Raw genomic sequence first — 16,067 nt, forward strand, 5'->3', positions numbered from 1 at the left:
TTTTATTCTCTGTATACATAAGCAAATCTACATTGTATGTGCTGCCACCTGCGTCCACTGATCTCACTAGGAGATCAGTGCCTGCGCCCTCTGACGTCGTCAACGGAAGCAGTTCCCCTGTACCCTGACTACAAGAGCCCTTTTCAGCTCTCGATCCCGCGACGGTAGGTGAGTGCAGTCCAGTCGGTTTGCAATCCTCGTAAATCTTGGTTATATAAAGATGTATTTTATCCGCTAATAGTTTTTTTCTGTAAGTAAATGGCTACAGATTCATTATGTCTATTGATTTTGTGTCAGGAGTGTAGCGATTTTTCACGAAATTTCAAGTATTGGGAGCAGACGCTAAGTGGGGTTACTGCTTTGTATCTCATAGTGACCGTTTGCACTTGAAGTGCTCATTTGCTCAGTTTTTGTAGTTACTTGGGTTTGTTTTAGAATAAATGGTGCACTGTTCTCATTCCAGCGCCATGGCTCCACGCAAAGGGAAGCAGAAGGAAGAGCAGCCTATCGTCTCTCTGGGGCCGCAAGCTATCGGGAATGAGAACGTGTTTGGTGTGGCGCACATATATGCCAGCTTTAACGACACCTTTGTTCATGTGACCGATCTCTCGGGCAGGTGAGTGACCATTCTCGTTATCTGTGTTACTCTCGTTTATGCACTGCCAAGAGCCCGGCGCCGCATGGGTAGGTTTTCTACCCGCCTCAATTGGCCGTTGGGTGTCATGACTGTGCTACAGAATCAACCTGGAAGGCCTCGTCTGCACCTCGGTGCTTAAGCCCAAAGCCTGCGGTGTCCTCGCTGCCTTCCGACACTGCACGGCGAAACCCGCGTGCCGCAACTTTGGTGTGGTGTTGCAGCAGTAGCGAAAAATCTGTATGTTACCGTACGTGATGCGAGTCAAGTAGCGTGGGAAGGGGTGCATAACGAGCCCAGAAGTGCGGTCTGTTACTATTTCGATAGCGTGGTGGTGATTGATTGGAAGATCAGCCAAAGGCGGGAAATGCGTGCCGAGACCTTTGTCTGATCCCTCTCCACCGTCCGTGGCATCACACTTTGCCCCGCTGCTCGTTTATGCGCATGTGGCGTTTTTACCCGTTAAGTGCGTGGCGATTTCTGCACCGGGAATTCAAAAGCATAGTTATATGAGACTCTTGCTTTTGCTGCTGGTTGCATGTCGGTACACGTGCTACTCGGGCACTTCAGTAATGCCATTCGCCTGGTGCCATGCTAATTCCATGTCGGTCGCCCTATTTGAGCCTGCCACCGCGTATACAATTTTACTCTGCATGCTCTCATGACGGGAAATTTTGCCTAAAACTGCACGCAGCGAAGTAGCAAATAACCTTGACATAAGAGACGTCTCGACACCATCCCTTGATTTGACATTCATTGTTATCCTTGCCACATGAGTACCTTTCTGGCTTGCCTAGTCAAAATGTCATTGTAAAGTGATATCAGTTCTGCATTTGAACAATAGTGATGCCTGATACTAATGGTTTTGTTGGGTGAATATTTTGGTATTGCAAGTAGTGTAAATGTGGACATGCACGGACTAATGATTGCAGTAATAATGTTGGGGCATTAATGTCGCTTCAGGTGTGCATGTAATATGATGGTAGCTTAGACATGCAAGTGGCAGGGTGTGAATAAGAAGGTTGAGTAAAGAACAAAAGGTTACATTGCACGTGAGAAATGCTCTCGACGCAAAGTGTAGGACAGTGTTATAGAAATAGAACAAGAAAACTTGCTGTAATTGAGTGGAAAATGTCTTTTCAGCTTACATAATCCCCAAGCACAGTGGCAGGAAAGGATAATTGTGCACATACTGAAAGACAGTCTTGTGTAGTCGGTTATTAATGCTTACCAGTGCCTTTGTGCTGCTTGTTATTCTGTGTGCATTATGTCACTCTTGCGCTGGACTTGCACATATTTTTTTAAGCCGCCTTGCAACCCCGAAGACAGGCGCATTTCCCAGCAGCACAGCTAATTGGCCCCAATATTTGCAAATGGCGGTCCTACAAAGGACCAGGGTGGAACCGTCCATTTCCAGTATTGGGCCAATTACCGGTGCTGCTTGGGTTTACCGTCTGACTACTGTGATGTTGACTGTCTTCAGGTTCCAAAGCAAGTGGTGGCAGTATTTAGTTTAGCTGCACAATTTTAGTGTTGTAGATAGATGGTTTTTAGTCCTGCCAGAAACTTTCGCTTGTTGATATAAAGTGTGCAAAAACACTTGGGTGAGAGAAGAAATGGACAAAATCATAGGCTGCCATTATCGGCAATTTCCTCGCTGGCGTCCCAGAACCCTCCTCGCAGCGCCGCCCCTCCTCCTCTTTTCTCCCTTTTTTTTTTTTTCACGGCTGTTGCGCTCTTCGGTCTATTCCTCCGGCGAGTCTGCCTCCGCGCACCGCCGCCGCGAATCTGCGCGTCTTCTGGACCACGCGGTCTGTGTTAATATTTTTCATGTTTTATAGTTTAATTTCTTTATTATTTTGTTTCTTTTCATATTTGCATTTTTTATTTGTTTTATTTCACTCACGAAACCCGCGCGTTCACTAGATCTGCCTTTATTCTTGCTCAAACCGTGTTCGTGGAGGAATGGCAGCGACTACCCTTGGAAGTATCCCTGGTGCGATTCCCAGTCTCAGTAAAGTTTTTTTTTTAGAGCGCAGCTCTTTGGCGTCCGTTCCTGGGTTTCGCGTCGGCGTTGTCGTCGGCCTCGTAACCAGCTCCGCCCCCCTTTCATCCGCAGCTGGGGTTGACTCACTATCGGCGTCAGCGGCATCAGTCAGTCGCTGCTATCTCTTCCCTCCTCCCTTTATCGTGTCCGCTTGCTGCGCGCGCTTCTGCCCCCATCGTTTGCCGCTGGGTGTACACGCCGCCCCCCTCTTCCTGCGAGTCTCCGGTTGTCAAAGCGCCGGCTCGAACTTAATTCCTTTCTTCGCTCCTCCTCCAATGCAACCCCTGTGCGGTGGCAATCAGAGCCAGATCGGTGGCGGCGGATCTGTATATGTGCACCGCCCGAGCCGAAATTGCCGCTGCCGTTCGCCACTGCGAAATTATCTGCCAGTTCTTTCTGAGCCATGAGCGAGACGACCGATGGAAGTCCTCCGTCTGCTAAAAAAAAAATTCTGTGATAGCGCATACATGTGTTGCTCGATTTCTCTGCCTCAATCTATCGAAAAGGTGAAACAGCTTATTTGCTGCGCTCAAATTTCGCATTAGGAAGTAACGTAATCGTCGGTAATTTTTTTCGCCGGAACTCGAACACGCTAGCATTCCCTGCTCACGACAGTATGAGGCATTAAAGGCTTTCGCCTTAATAAAGCGATTCTGCTCGTATTTTCTTTCACAGCTGTTCTGCTCCTGGCGAGCTTCTAGGGCGGCCGGCTCGCGATTTTCACGTTGCCCTTCGAGCCATTTGTGTGGCCGGCACGTTCCTCGCGCTAAGAAGGCGACTGCGCACGTACTTAAAATGGCGTTAAAGGGCGATTCACACGACGGTCCGTTCGCCCGCGGCCCGCGCACTACCTGGTCTCCTTCCGTGATATTCTCTCGTATTACCGAGACAAACGAAGGGAATACGCACCCCCGCTCCGTCCCTCACCATAGCGCAGGCTGCACATTGGTGACAACTACAAACCCGGACTGCTCAATACCCAATACTGCTGCATGTCCGATACCCAGACCAGTTCTCGTCATCATGCAAACTTTTGCGGCAAACCAGGCGCCCCTACGGTTTACATCATTGGCAATAAACGTTTCCACGTTCATGCGTCAGCACATTGAGAGGCGCGCTGACCAGGCCGCGGTCCAGAAGACGCGCAGATTTGCGGCGGCGGTGCGCGGAGGCAGACTCGCCGGAGGAATAGACCGAAGAGCGCAACAGCCGTGAAAGAGAAGGTAGAAAAACAGGAGGAGGGGCGGCGCTGCGAGGAGGGTTCTGGGACGCCAGCGAGGAAATTGCCGTGACTATCTAAATAGGCTCACACAGAGCTTGCCAAGGAGGAAGCGATATGCACTCTAAACTAACACATAGTTAAACAAGGGAATTGTGTAAAAAAGACATGGACGAGAAGACATTCTTAGGTTGTGGGACATCCTATGAACATAGGGGACAACCGCCGGACAACGTCGGCCAGACGGGCCGTTGTATAAATGAACGACTAAGGGAACATCAGCTTTCTGTGAATAACGGAAAAGGGTCAGATTCGCCCTTACATTGCGGCGCATGCCCTTTAGCTACGCCTGATAAAGCATGCCAGCCTTTGCTGGCTAGAAGCACGTGAACTCGCAGAGGCTTTATTGATTGATTAAAGCGATTCTACTATCAAGTTGTATAAGAAAGAAAACTTTACTGGCATATGCGCTTAGGCAATGATTGGATAAGCATCAAGGTATATACCGTATTTACTCGATTCTAAGCACCCCCTTTTTTCCACGATCGCGATGCCCAAAGTGAGAGGGGGTGCTTAGATTCGAAAAATCTAAATGCATCTCCTCCCCGGGCCCCTCTTTTCGCGGCGAAATCTCGATGAAACGAGCGCGAGAAAAAACATTTCATTTAGGAAACATTCAAAAGAAAAATAGCTGCAGACAGTTCTGTGCCGCCATCTGTCTTGTAGTGTCGGAACGCAGCAACATAAAAAGCGCCGTGGACGCCGCTGTCCTCGCTTCGGTGAGCGCGACCTCGCCCGCTTATATTTTTTCAGCAGCATCCGCTCCGGCCGACGCATTTGTTGCTGCGACGCACGTCTTATCTTTCCTCTGATCTTTTAACTCTCCTCTATCTGCACGTGGGAGCGGTGGTGGCTTGGCTCGAGCCAGTAGACAGGCCCGTGCAATTTACTTTTCATCCTTCTCTCGGTCGCAACAACGCGCGGGCCGCGCCTCCTCGGGACTCCGACTGCACAGGCTCGACGAAAAAGAGAGCAAGTGCACTTGGCGGCCTCGGCAACGCTCTCTTCCGCGCAAAAAAGGGGGTGCTTAGATTCGCATGCAGTTTTTTTTTTTTTTCAGAAATTTTTTTCCGGAAATAGGGGGGGGGGGGGGGGTGCTTAGAATCGCGAAAATACGGTATATGTGTGTGTTCGCGAGTTTGCGCCCGACCTTGTACTCTTCTCGTCCGTGTCTTTTTTAACGCAATTGCCTTGTTTAAGTATGTACGATAAACATGAAGCTTAACGATAACCAATTAACGCTGCAACGGTGGCTCAGTGGTTATGGCGCTCCACTGCTGACCCGAAAAGTGGTTGAAATTTCCGGAGCCCTTCACTCATAGCCTGAGTCACTTTGGGATATTAATCCCTAGGGGTGTGCGAATAGTGGTTTTTTGATTCGAAGCGAATAGTTCGAATAGTACTTCTGGCACTAAAAAAAAGGCTGAATGACAGTAGGCATTTCCAAAACCATTTATTTTCCTAACACGATGCCATTACATACTGAGGCCAGTAGTACAACCAATAACTTAAACCATAGGAGTAACTGCACTACACTGCAGCAAGAGCACTGAGAACAATAATGAAAAAAAAGGACATTCTGCACTACCGGTGACCTGTGGTCGAACGGGTCGAATGTCCAACAGTGAGCTAGGCAATCACGTTCGGTGCACCGACTTGCCACTTGCGTTTCTATAGTTAAGGATCCTCTCTTCTTGGCTTGGATTGCGCCTTCTGTTCGGTTACGCCGATGGGACCGCTGCGTCCAACGATGTTAAAATGGAGCATAGGCTGACCGGACCTCCTAGCAGCACTGGCAGCATCGAACCATCGCGTATTCAAAGCTCCCACAGCACCGATAGGTTGGCCGTACTGTAGGGGACAGAGCGTTCAGGACGCGCCGCCCATGGCTCAAATGCATCGCCATCAATTTGCGGCCGGAGATTGGCGCGTCTATTTAGCTATCCGAGGGGTGCTCGTAAGGAAACGTCGGCTCAGCTGTCTCTCTTGGGTTTAGTGAGGCAAACCGGCGCTCTTCCCGGCCTTTGCCGTCACTCTGACAAGGCGTGTCGCACGCTGCTTTTTTTTTTTTTTTTGCATTTCACTAGCAGCTCGCGGCCGCTGTTTGCCGGAGGGTTGCTTCGCTTATCAAGCTGAAGGATCGGAACATCGTTCCGGTTACATCCCAGACTAGCAAGAATGGAAGCGGCTGTACAAAACTCTAGCGCCGCAAGTGAAACGTCATTCGCACCGCTCGCGCCTCCTGGCGAAATTGTTCCCGGTAGTACCTCTTAAGGCCGATTCACACGACGGACCGTTCGCCCGCGGCCCGCGCACTACGTATTCACGCGTCAGCACATTGAGGGGCGCGCTGTCGGCCGCCATCCATCCATGCATCTAGTGCGTCTCTTAAAGTGCTGACGTATGCACACGTACTGCGCGGGCCGCGGACGAACGGTCCGTCGTGTGAATCGGCCATTAGCATCGCGCTTCCAGAATGCTCTGAGTTGCGGCGACGGAGTGCGGCACACCACCGAAGACGGCTCAATGCCCTGATTACGACGGCGTTCCCTTCCCACCAAAGCGCAAGCAGTCAGAATAGCAAGAAAAGACGCCAGTCATAGATGGATGCGATCATTTCGTTCTACTAAAGTTCGTCCGCAGCCTCCCCGATGCCGAGCGTTAACGGCAGTAATCCTCCACGGGTGCACAATAAGCTTGGCGTTATCACACGCTAAATGCGCCCTTCCCATTGAAGTAAGTAGGCGACATCAAGTCCCCGCGCTGCCGCTCAATTTTTCTCGCCTGCGCCGGTAATATGATGGCTGGCTTCAATGCTGCCGAGAACGGTCGCCCATGTTCGGTACGCATGACTCGTCACCTGATTGGGTGAAGCGATAGCACGGTAGGGCTGCTTGTTTATCTTCGCATCTGTCCTATCAGATAATCTTTTCCGCAGCTCTATTGGAAAAAAAAAGGGGGGGGGGGGGGTGAACGCGGCCAAGCGGTGCCCGCGTTCGAATACTTCCGCGTCTGAGCTCATCGATAACGTCACCGCCAGCCAGAGTATATAAAGGGTTCGCTGACAATACACTGAGGTTTCTTGTTTTGAAGCTTAGACGACTGTCGGCCGTGTTCTTCCTTCACTGCGTCTGCCTGTACACGGTGGCAGCGACGCGGCTTATGGCAGCCTTAGTGCGGAGGTTCGAAGACGGCCAGAACACAGGATCTTTCGCAACAGCGCGTCGCCCTCGCCTTTCTTTCGTTTGTCGCTGGGTTCGCACCCCGGCCTGATCGTGGTTTGCGTATTGACTGACCCCCGAGCGTTAAAAGCGCGATAAAAAAATAAGCTATCTATGCGGCAATACTCGGAACCGAAACCACATAAAGCAAGCGGGCAAGCGTCCCAGTAACACTATTCGCTCGAGACGAATACTTCGAAATTTCGAATCCCGAGAATTCGGTTCGAAGCGAATATCGAATACCGTGCTATTCGATCGAATATTCGCACACCCCTATTAAACCCCCATAAACTAATATTCAATTAACCAAGCTTCAATCTTTCCTTGAAGTTTGCTTTGTTTATTCAAGTACTGCGTAGTGTTCCTTGATTTTTAAGTGCTGCAAAAGTAATTATGTTTTGTGAATTCTAGTGTTTTGGTAAGAGCTGAAGCTAAATTTTTACGTGCAGTCAGTTAACATAAGTAGTACTTTATCTTCAGCAACAGCAGTTTTCTCAGTAATGCAGAGTAATCAGATTCTAAGAAGTATCGGATTCTGCAAGTTTGCTGGCAGCCTGGCACAAGTGGCTTGAGTGGAATTCCATCGGCATTTTTGCCACTGTAGCTTGCACAAATATAGTGGTTGTGGAAACAAAGCGAAAATCTGCGTTTTTCTAATCTGCTTGTCGTCACCTGCTCCAACTTGCACTGTGGAAGTATGCCTTGGGCTCCATCATGGCACCCATGACATCAGGTGGCAACCTGTGTATAGCGTTTGTCAAAAACATACAGCCTACTGATTTTGCTCATGGCCAGCTAGTATGGTTAGCTAGTTTAGTTTGTTTTGTGTCACCGGTGTGAAACGCGTTCAAGGTGATCACAACTCTTATGCTGATCTTTCTGAAGCTTGGGACTTTTTGGGATGTGGGCAGAGCCTCTTTATATGATTTAAAAGAGAACTCCTTGGGCTGTATACTTTTAACAAAAGCTGTCTGTACAGCCTTTCTCAAAAGTTTAGAGCCCAGGGTGTTTTGCTTCTGAGCAGTGTAGTAGGGCTCTAAATTCTGACAAAGGCTGTAGATACAAACTTCTGCTACGGGTGCATTGTTCAGTCTATTTTAGGTTGCATTGGACTCTTAGGCAGGCTTGCATAGCCTCACAGTACAAAACTAGTGCAGTGCGGCCTTTTTGGTAACATCCAGGCAAGTCCAATTTCACACTTAGAACCCCGTGGATTTTTTTCTTTTAGGGATTTTTTTTTTTTGAACAACTCTTCCGGGAACAAATAGGTGCACCTGATTTGTTTCAGTTGGGAAGGTCACTAAGTATGTCATGATGCAGGTCTTGGGTGTCTTGGCTTGCTAACTTCTACCAGAAACAGGCCAGTCTCAAACATTGCTCACTGAATATTGCAGAAACATTTACCGTATTTACCCAATTCCAACGCGCACCTTTTTTCGGGGAAAATACGTCTCAAAATCGCATGCGCGTTGGATTCGAGTGCAAACCGAAACTGCCCCATAGCTGCCCATCGTCATCGCCATTATACGATGTGGGAGCTCACTAACTGCTGGCAAGCATGGGATTACAGGGTCGTCCACTCTTAGTTAGAATGCGCTAGCGCATGGCCGCACTCTTCAGAGGGCCACCGCGTGCGACACAGTCGCTCATCGCAGAAAAGTGGCGCAGGAGAAGGTGTACCTGGACGTGGTGCTTCGCGTCATCTGCCACTTCGCTTCGATGCGCAGCCGTTTCGGACGCAGTGACCCTCCAAAGAGCACGGCCATGCGGTAGCGCATTCTAAGAGTGGACGACCCTGTACGTTTGCTCGTCGTTTTCTGCGTCGCAGGAGCCGTTTTCAACCGGTGTGGCGCTTGTCATTGGTCGAGTGCTCAGCGACCACGGACCACGTTCACGGCGACGGTATCCCGTGCCGCGGGCGGACGCTTCATCACTGCCTTTGCACGATCGAGATACGCGGCTCGAAGAATATGTTGATGAAACAACGGTTGTCGCAAACGCGTCATTTCGGCGGTAAAGTTCCAAAAACGATGAGTCCTTTCTGTTTTGCGGCCGATTCTCTGACAGAGATTACATCGTCCGCAGGCAGGGCACGCCGCGCCGCTGGCGAGGTCGTGCATCATGCCGATCTCACAGATAACAGCGCTTCCGCGCTCGTTTTTACGCTTGTTTTGGCCGTCGAACATCTTATCTTTCGCTCAGATGCACTGACGAAGTCATGGATGCTCCGCAAGAAGCTTGAAGGATCCAGATGGTGCATCGCCGTTGCCGCAGTTACGCCTAGCAGCAGACGAACCTCCCGTCGCCGGAGCTCTCCGCTTGCGCTTGGGGCTTCTTCCTTTATACTGGTGCCTCGTCAGGAACTTGCGTGAACGAAAATCTCGTTTCTCAGTCACATCCATAGCGGAGAAAGGAGAAAAACCCGGACAGAAGCGTTGGTTCACGTCTCGGTGGCGGCAGAACGACGAAAGAGCGTCTGCGTCCGACCGTGCGGTGGAATGCTCGTAGCCAACGGAAGGGCTCCGATCGTACCACGCGATTTGAAGGGCCAGTCGCGGCGCTCGACTCGGGCGGGAAACGATCTATTTTTTTTCGTATTTTTATCAAGAATGCGCCGCTGCCGAAGTGGCTTCTGGTAGAAGATGGGTGGGCCTACTTCCCCGCGAAAATTCAAGAACGGGCAACGCCGTGGATCGAAATGCCGCGTTCCCGAAATTCGATCAAATTCGCACTTTCGCGAGCCACCGCGAGTGCTTTAAAGGGACTATGAAATAAATTTATTGAGACTACGTAAAGATAGGCAATCCATCACTCGTCACCCCAGCGCAAGAATTTTTGAGCTAGCATCAATAACAACGAAGTTATAGACGATTAAAAATCACGCTCCTCCTCTCCCCCCTCAACTCGTACGCGCGGGGCACCATAAAAAAAATAAAGAAAACAGCTCCGGGACTGGGCTCCGCCCATGAATACATCATTCGCTGACGTTCGGTTTACGACTTCCGGTTGTCGCACTCCCGAGGAGCAGCGTGCGTCGGCAGCGTCTCTCCGGTCTCTGCGCTTTCTTGGCTCCCGAACTCGCGGCAGAGGTAAATTGAAACCATACGCGCGAAGGCAGTGCCTAGCTGGCTCGCGCTTGCCCGAGGGGGTCGCGCGGCGGCTCGAGCAGACGATTTTCACCGCTACCGGAAGTGTGCCCGTGATGTCGTAGCTGCCGCGGCTCGAGCGAATGACAGCGTGTGGTGGCCTGCCGACGTCATGGGACTAGTGACGTCTGTTTTCCCGATTTTGGTTCCAAAATGGCTCCCTACGAAGACACCAAACGGCCCGCGAATTTTAAAAAACACGATTTTTATAAATTCATAAATTGCCGGCTCAGTTCCGAAGACTCATACTTGGTGTCAATGCTTCTGAGCATCACTTGTGTAACATTTACAAGCGGCTTCTAATTCTTTGCATGGTCCCTTTAATTGCATTTTTTACTACCCATTGATTATCGGCTTTGATTTTTTTTATACATAGAAGAGGCTTTGGGGAATACAAAACGCAAGAAAATACAAAATCGACTTTATCGAAAAAAATCGCGGTTTTTTTCACCCACATCACTCCTTAAAATATAAAACCGGTTGCAAATTATTTTCATTCGTGTAAGTCACATGCACGTTAGAAGCGGGGCTTGAATTTTTTTTTTTTTCATTACCAATATCGGGCGCGCGTTAGAATCGGGGCTTGAAATTTTTTTTTTTTGGTGCCATAAATTGGGGGCGCGTTGGAATTTGGTAAATACGATACATGTGTATGAATAGTTCCTTTTCACAACGTTGACACGTGTTTGTGTAGTGAACGCATAATTTATTATTGTGGCTAAATAGTTTTTGTGTGGACAGTCATGTTCATTTGTGGGAGAATGTTTTTGCAGGCTAGTTGGTGCATTACTGGAATTCGTCTTTCCTGTCATGTTCCTGATTGAAAGAGCTATGTTGAACTTGCTTGCAGGGAAACCATTGCCAGGGTGACCGGTGGCATGAAGGTGAAGGCTGATCGTGATGAGGCATCCCCCTATGCTGCAATGTTGGCTGCTCAGGATGTAGCAGAGAAGTGCAAGCAGGTGGGCATCACTGCCCTACACATCAAGCTGCGTGCCACTGGGGGAACCAGGTATGTTCTTACATTGTGCCACTTAAAGTGCCTTGCTAGGATACAATAAAGAGAGCCTCTACTCCTGACTTATTCCCCACAAGGAGTGATCCCTGTTTTAGTTCATACTGAAGTCGCAGAAGTGGTTACAGTGTTGCTGCATCAGCCTGGCATGTGTTGCATGTGTCGATACCAAGATGTATGCGATCCCTGGGATAATTTTTTTTGTGTATGGTGTCGCACTTCATGCAGACTACTGTGACCTGCATTCTAGTAGTGTCACCTGTGAAACAATTGCTCATTCATTGAGTATGTAAAAGTGGCACTTAAAACAATGTGATATCAGAGCTGCATGGGAAATGTCTAAAAGGGGTGGTCACAGCATTTCTTGTTAAATGAATGTCCAGACTTGGGCAGTGTGACTAAACTTCAGCTAAGGCTGTGCCTTTATTGGTTTCCAGTAATTTGTGTGCAGCACAGGTGTTTGTGTGTCCTCATTCCAAGTGGTAGTTTTTGCTTGGGCTATACTGAACCATTTACTGTGTTGCACTGTATTAGAGCCTGCTTCCTTATCTCTGAGAAAGTAGGTGTCGAACTAGTGCGATATAAACGTTTTGTCTTTTGGGCTGTTCCGAGTGCTCGCATCATGACTCTCGATGCCTGAAAGCCTACATTTGTTGACTGTAGACTTGCACCAGGTAGTCTGTTTCATTTGTTTGGTGTTAAATTGTTTTGTTCAAGGCACTGCATAGCTTCTAGGTAGATTTCATTGACATCTTTGCTGCATTGCCTTGTCTTAAGTGTGTTTCTACTGCGGCGGGCGCTGCCTTTTTTCAAGCTTCCCACTCCCAGCATTCAACTCTTTTGTGGGCTGGTCATGTGTTCCACTGCTACCTTTGCTCACAGCTCTTGCTGTGCTTGGTTCTTGGTCCACACCCTTTGTGGTTGCTGCTGTTTCTACCCTCGCATTCCTGTGGTTGTGTTTAGGCAACTGTCTCATGGCTTTTGGTGTTTCAGTCTCAGCTTGGACACACCACATTGTAGCTTGTAAAGTGTGATGCTGGAACCATTGGGGAGGACACGGGTCTTCAGAGCCGATTATCAATTTTTCACTTCTTTCATATTCTGATTTGCGAGGTTCTTTTCCGCCTACAACTGATTTGCGAGGTTCTTTTCCACCGACAAATGAAGTTTGGAGCTCGGGACTCCGGTAGTTTTTGGGAAATCAGCCGATAAATGTGCCGGCACAGCACAGGAACTCTCGAGGATGCACCAAAATGTGCCCGTTTTCTATGCCTGTGCAATTCAAAACCAGCTGCCATAATGCTCTGTTTGATCTCGTTTGATAGTGCAGCCCACTGGCTTTCTTTCGTGTCAATGCGGTGCCCACTGAGCCTATTCAAAGCAGAGAAAAATGCCGAAAACAAAAATGCAGACGCGGCCTTGCAAATTCACTTTTGTACGATACGGCTGTATTTATTGGCTACTTTGAATTTCTGCTCTTTGTCTCATGGATGCTGCCATTTTGAAAATTTTTCAGCATGAATAGTGCAGTTGATTGGCATTTAGTAGAGCATAGAGAGAGACCTTTTTCTGAAGTTTTAGCATTGTTTTTAAAGCACACTGGACAATTTTGGAGGCCCCACGCAGCAGTGCTAGACCTCAATCAGGTTGGATTACCCGCATGGCTATGCCAGCAGACGGCGGCGCACCAAATGCCAGTTAGGGTGTTTTTTTTTTTGCATTACAGCAGTGTGTCGTGAAAAATTGCTCACCAGTACAAAAGCTACCTCTGTTTCTTGATGTGCTCCTGGGAAGAAGCTTCAATTTGATTGTAATATCATTAGTTTGTACTCACTCTGGTGGCTTTCCTCACTAAATATTTTTAATGGACCTTTGTAATGTGTTCCTGTACACTGTACACTCACACTACAAACTCAGAACACCAAGGAAGCGAAGATAAAAACATGCCATGTGGTTGGTTTAATAGTTCGGTAGTATCCAGCACACAAAAATATGGTATGATGTGCATTGCTGTCCGTTCGTCCCGCAGTCCTATAAGCTATAGGTTCAATGCTGCACGTAAGAAGTTGTGCTCAGCACTGCAATGACGTAGCTATCTTGCCGCTGTGCTGATAGTGTTGCATTGTTGCTGAGCAACCCCTTAGAGCCTTTTGAGATGGGGGAGGCAGTGTAATTGAACTTCTATACATGTTGAGCATTTTTATGGTTTAGTCATGTTCACATTACTGCTTTGTGCATAATGGTGATTTGCACTTGCCATTTTTCATATTAAACGTATGTTTTATCTCACTGTTTAGGACAAAAACTCCTGGGCCTGGCGCACAGTCTGCATTAAGAGCGCTGGCACGTTCAGATATGAAGATTGGCCGTATCGGTATGTGTAATGCATTTACAGGTGCATTCTTAATTTGCAAACTGCTAACAGTGAATATGGTCAAAGGAGCTTCTTCTCATGAACTCGTTCCATGATGTACAAGCAGGCTTAGAAGTTAATGGAACATGGTTAAGACATGGACTTCAGAGTTCAGTCATACTGTACCTCTGTATCAGAAGTGCCCCTCTTTGTTCCCATTTCCCCTACTGCTCTTAACCCCTTGTATGGATTCATAGGCTGTTGGTACAGTCTACTTCAATATGTGAGCGTTATTCAAGTACTGTAGGAATACAAATTTTTCTTCTCGTTTCTGCAGTGGCAAGCAACCCTACAATTCAATTTCTATGGTAGGCAGGAGGATATTATGAATATTGCATTCTTTGATGTCAAGAGAAAACAGTGGCATACATTTCTGCAAGTTCCCTGCAACAGTCTTGAAAACTGTGCAAAAAATTACTAAACATGTTACACAAGTGCATGTGACTTTTTAGGTACAATCAACCCTTTAACCGCCAATATACCTATAACATTAAGTTGCCATTATTTTTTTCATGCAATTCTAATTCTGAAAATATATTACGTCATTTATCTGTCAGAATTAACCACAAACATATAAAACAAAAGCAGGGGAAATGCAGGCAGCGCATCAACGCGCTGAAGCAGTTCCTGCTCATGGCCTTCCTGTACACTGGTGTCTCCAAAGCTTCCTTTGTTGACCAGTACATCTTAACTTGAGGTTTGCCAACATTAGGCAATATGTCAGCATTTCGTTAAAAAAAATGCCATCCTAAAATTGAGTGCCGACTTTACGCAGAGCCCCAACATATTTGCGGGGCGTAAGGTAGTTTTGTGCAAGCTACAGGTAGTGCCGGTGCCCATTCCCGGGAGTACACGTGGGGGCTTCAGGCATCAGTCATTAATTCATATTCAGATTGGTTGCGGCAGCTGTCCATGGCAGGGAAGACATGCAGAGCTGGCAAAATTTGCAGACGTGTGCACGGTTCTCCATCGTTTTTGGGGCCTAGAAATTGTGTTATTAAGCTGCTTCCGTGCTGGTTGTCACTCACGTGACATCCGGTGCAAAATGCCAGAAGTACCAATTGAGTTTGGATCCCACTTTAATCTTTCTGCCAACGCCGTTATGCGTGCACTAAAGATTGGCTGTCAAAATGTCAGCTTGAAGTAAAGCACCATGGAAAAGTGGTATTCGCGACTTAGCATGCACAAATGCTGGCACAGTTGCGACGAACAGGCGGGTCTGTGTTGCATAGGTTTCTGTGAGAGCTTGGGTAGTACTGGATTACAAGAACATAGCAGGTGGGAAAACTCAGCATCCAGGAACATACCAAACAGCGTGGTTCTACTGTATATGGTAATCATGAAGGTCGTCCAGTAAAGGTGCCTCAGCGAAATTTTTGCCTATGTCCCATATTTTTGCTGTGATCAGTCAATTTTTATCACGGCCCCAAGCACTTAGAATTATCAAGGATTTACTGCACATATTTGGAATCTGCACGCAAAAAAGACTTCATTAGCAATTTTTCTTTTTTCTAAGACCCTCTTCTGCCTTTAAAACTTTTCTAAGGTTGAAATGGCTGCCCTTGTTATAATTCAGTGCTTGGTGCACCTCTGGGATGTCTTCTGTGCTTTAATCTTTCATCCCATTTTTCTCTTGCAGAGGATGTGACGCCTATTCCATCCGATGGTACACGAAGGAAAGGCGGCCGCAGAGGAAGGCGTCTTTAAAAAATGGAGCAGTAAACATTTTTTTTTACGCTCCTGGAGCCTGTGCTTGCCTTCTGAGCATTTTGTATGTGATGTTTTGTGAAGGTTTGCTATTTTTGGATTTGATTGCAATTTAAATGCTGTGTTGGTTGTAGCAGCGGCGTTATGGTGCTCCAGAGCTGACCCAAAAGATTTGGGTTCGATCCTGACCGTGGGGTTCACATTTTGATGGAGGCGAAATGCTAGAGGCCCATGTACTGTGTGATGTCACTGCATGTCAAAGAACCCCAGGTAGTCTAAATTAACCCCTTCACTGTTTTTTTTTTGTATCAACGAATTTTTTAACAAAACTGCTTATTTTTTATTCCCGATTTCGATTATTGCAATAAAAAGCATGCATTCGATGTTTAAAAAATATTTGGAGCAAACACAGTCAAATTAGCATATTGAAGTTTATTATTCCTCGCAATACAGAAAACCAACTTCCGGTTGGTAATAAGCGATAAAAATTAAAGAATGACCATCATCAGGCTAGCTTATTGTGAATGTCTTACCAGTAACTGCCAGAAAAGGAAACGAGGGGGTTGCGTTGGGATGCTACTGATGTCGATCTTGATCTGACGCGC

The 16,067-nt window shown here is 47.7% G+C and overlaps 1 protein-coding gene across 1 annotated transcript; it reads left to right on the top strand.

The window, feature by feature from the left end:
• Positions 1-79: 79 nt before the first annotated feature.
• Positions 80-15,500, top strand: LOC149352313 (small ribosomal subunit protein uS11). The gene is made up of 5 exons (XM_089581493.1): positions 80-168; positions 464-616; positions 11,178-11,339; positions 13,640-13,716; positions 15,395-15,500. The coding sequence occupies exons 2-5, from the start codon at positions 468-470 to the stop codon at positions 15,460-15,462; spliced, it is 456 nt and encodes a 151-aa protein (XP_089437619.1). The 5' UTR covers positions 80-168; positions 464-467; the 3' UTR covers positions 15,463-15,500.
• Positions 15,501-16,067: the final 567 nt, after the last annotated feature.

The sequence above is a fragment of the Amblyomma mixtum genome, chromosome 3 (assembly GCF_055824585.1).
Source record: "Amblyomma mixtum isolate Tamu chromosome 3, ASM5582458v1, whole genome shotgun sequence".
NCBI lineage: Eukaryota > Metazoa > Arthropoda > Arachnida > Ixodida > Ixodidae > Amblyomma > Amblyomma mixtum.

Bases quoted from the DNA above. Each gene is read 5' to 3' on its own strand.
- LOC149352313 (XM_089581493.1), top strand. From the start codon at position 468: ATGGCTCCACGCAAAGGGAAGCAGAAGGAAGAGCAGCCTATCGTCTCT. The intron at 617-11,177 runs GTGAGTGACCAT...ACTTGCTTGCAG, and splicing joins GTGACCGATCTCTCGGGCAG to GGAAACCATTGCCAGGGTGA. The intron at 11,340-13,639 runs GTATGTTCTTAC...CTCACTGTTTAG, and splicing joins CGTGCCACTGGGGGAACCAG to GACAAAAACTCCTGGGCCTG.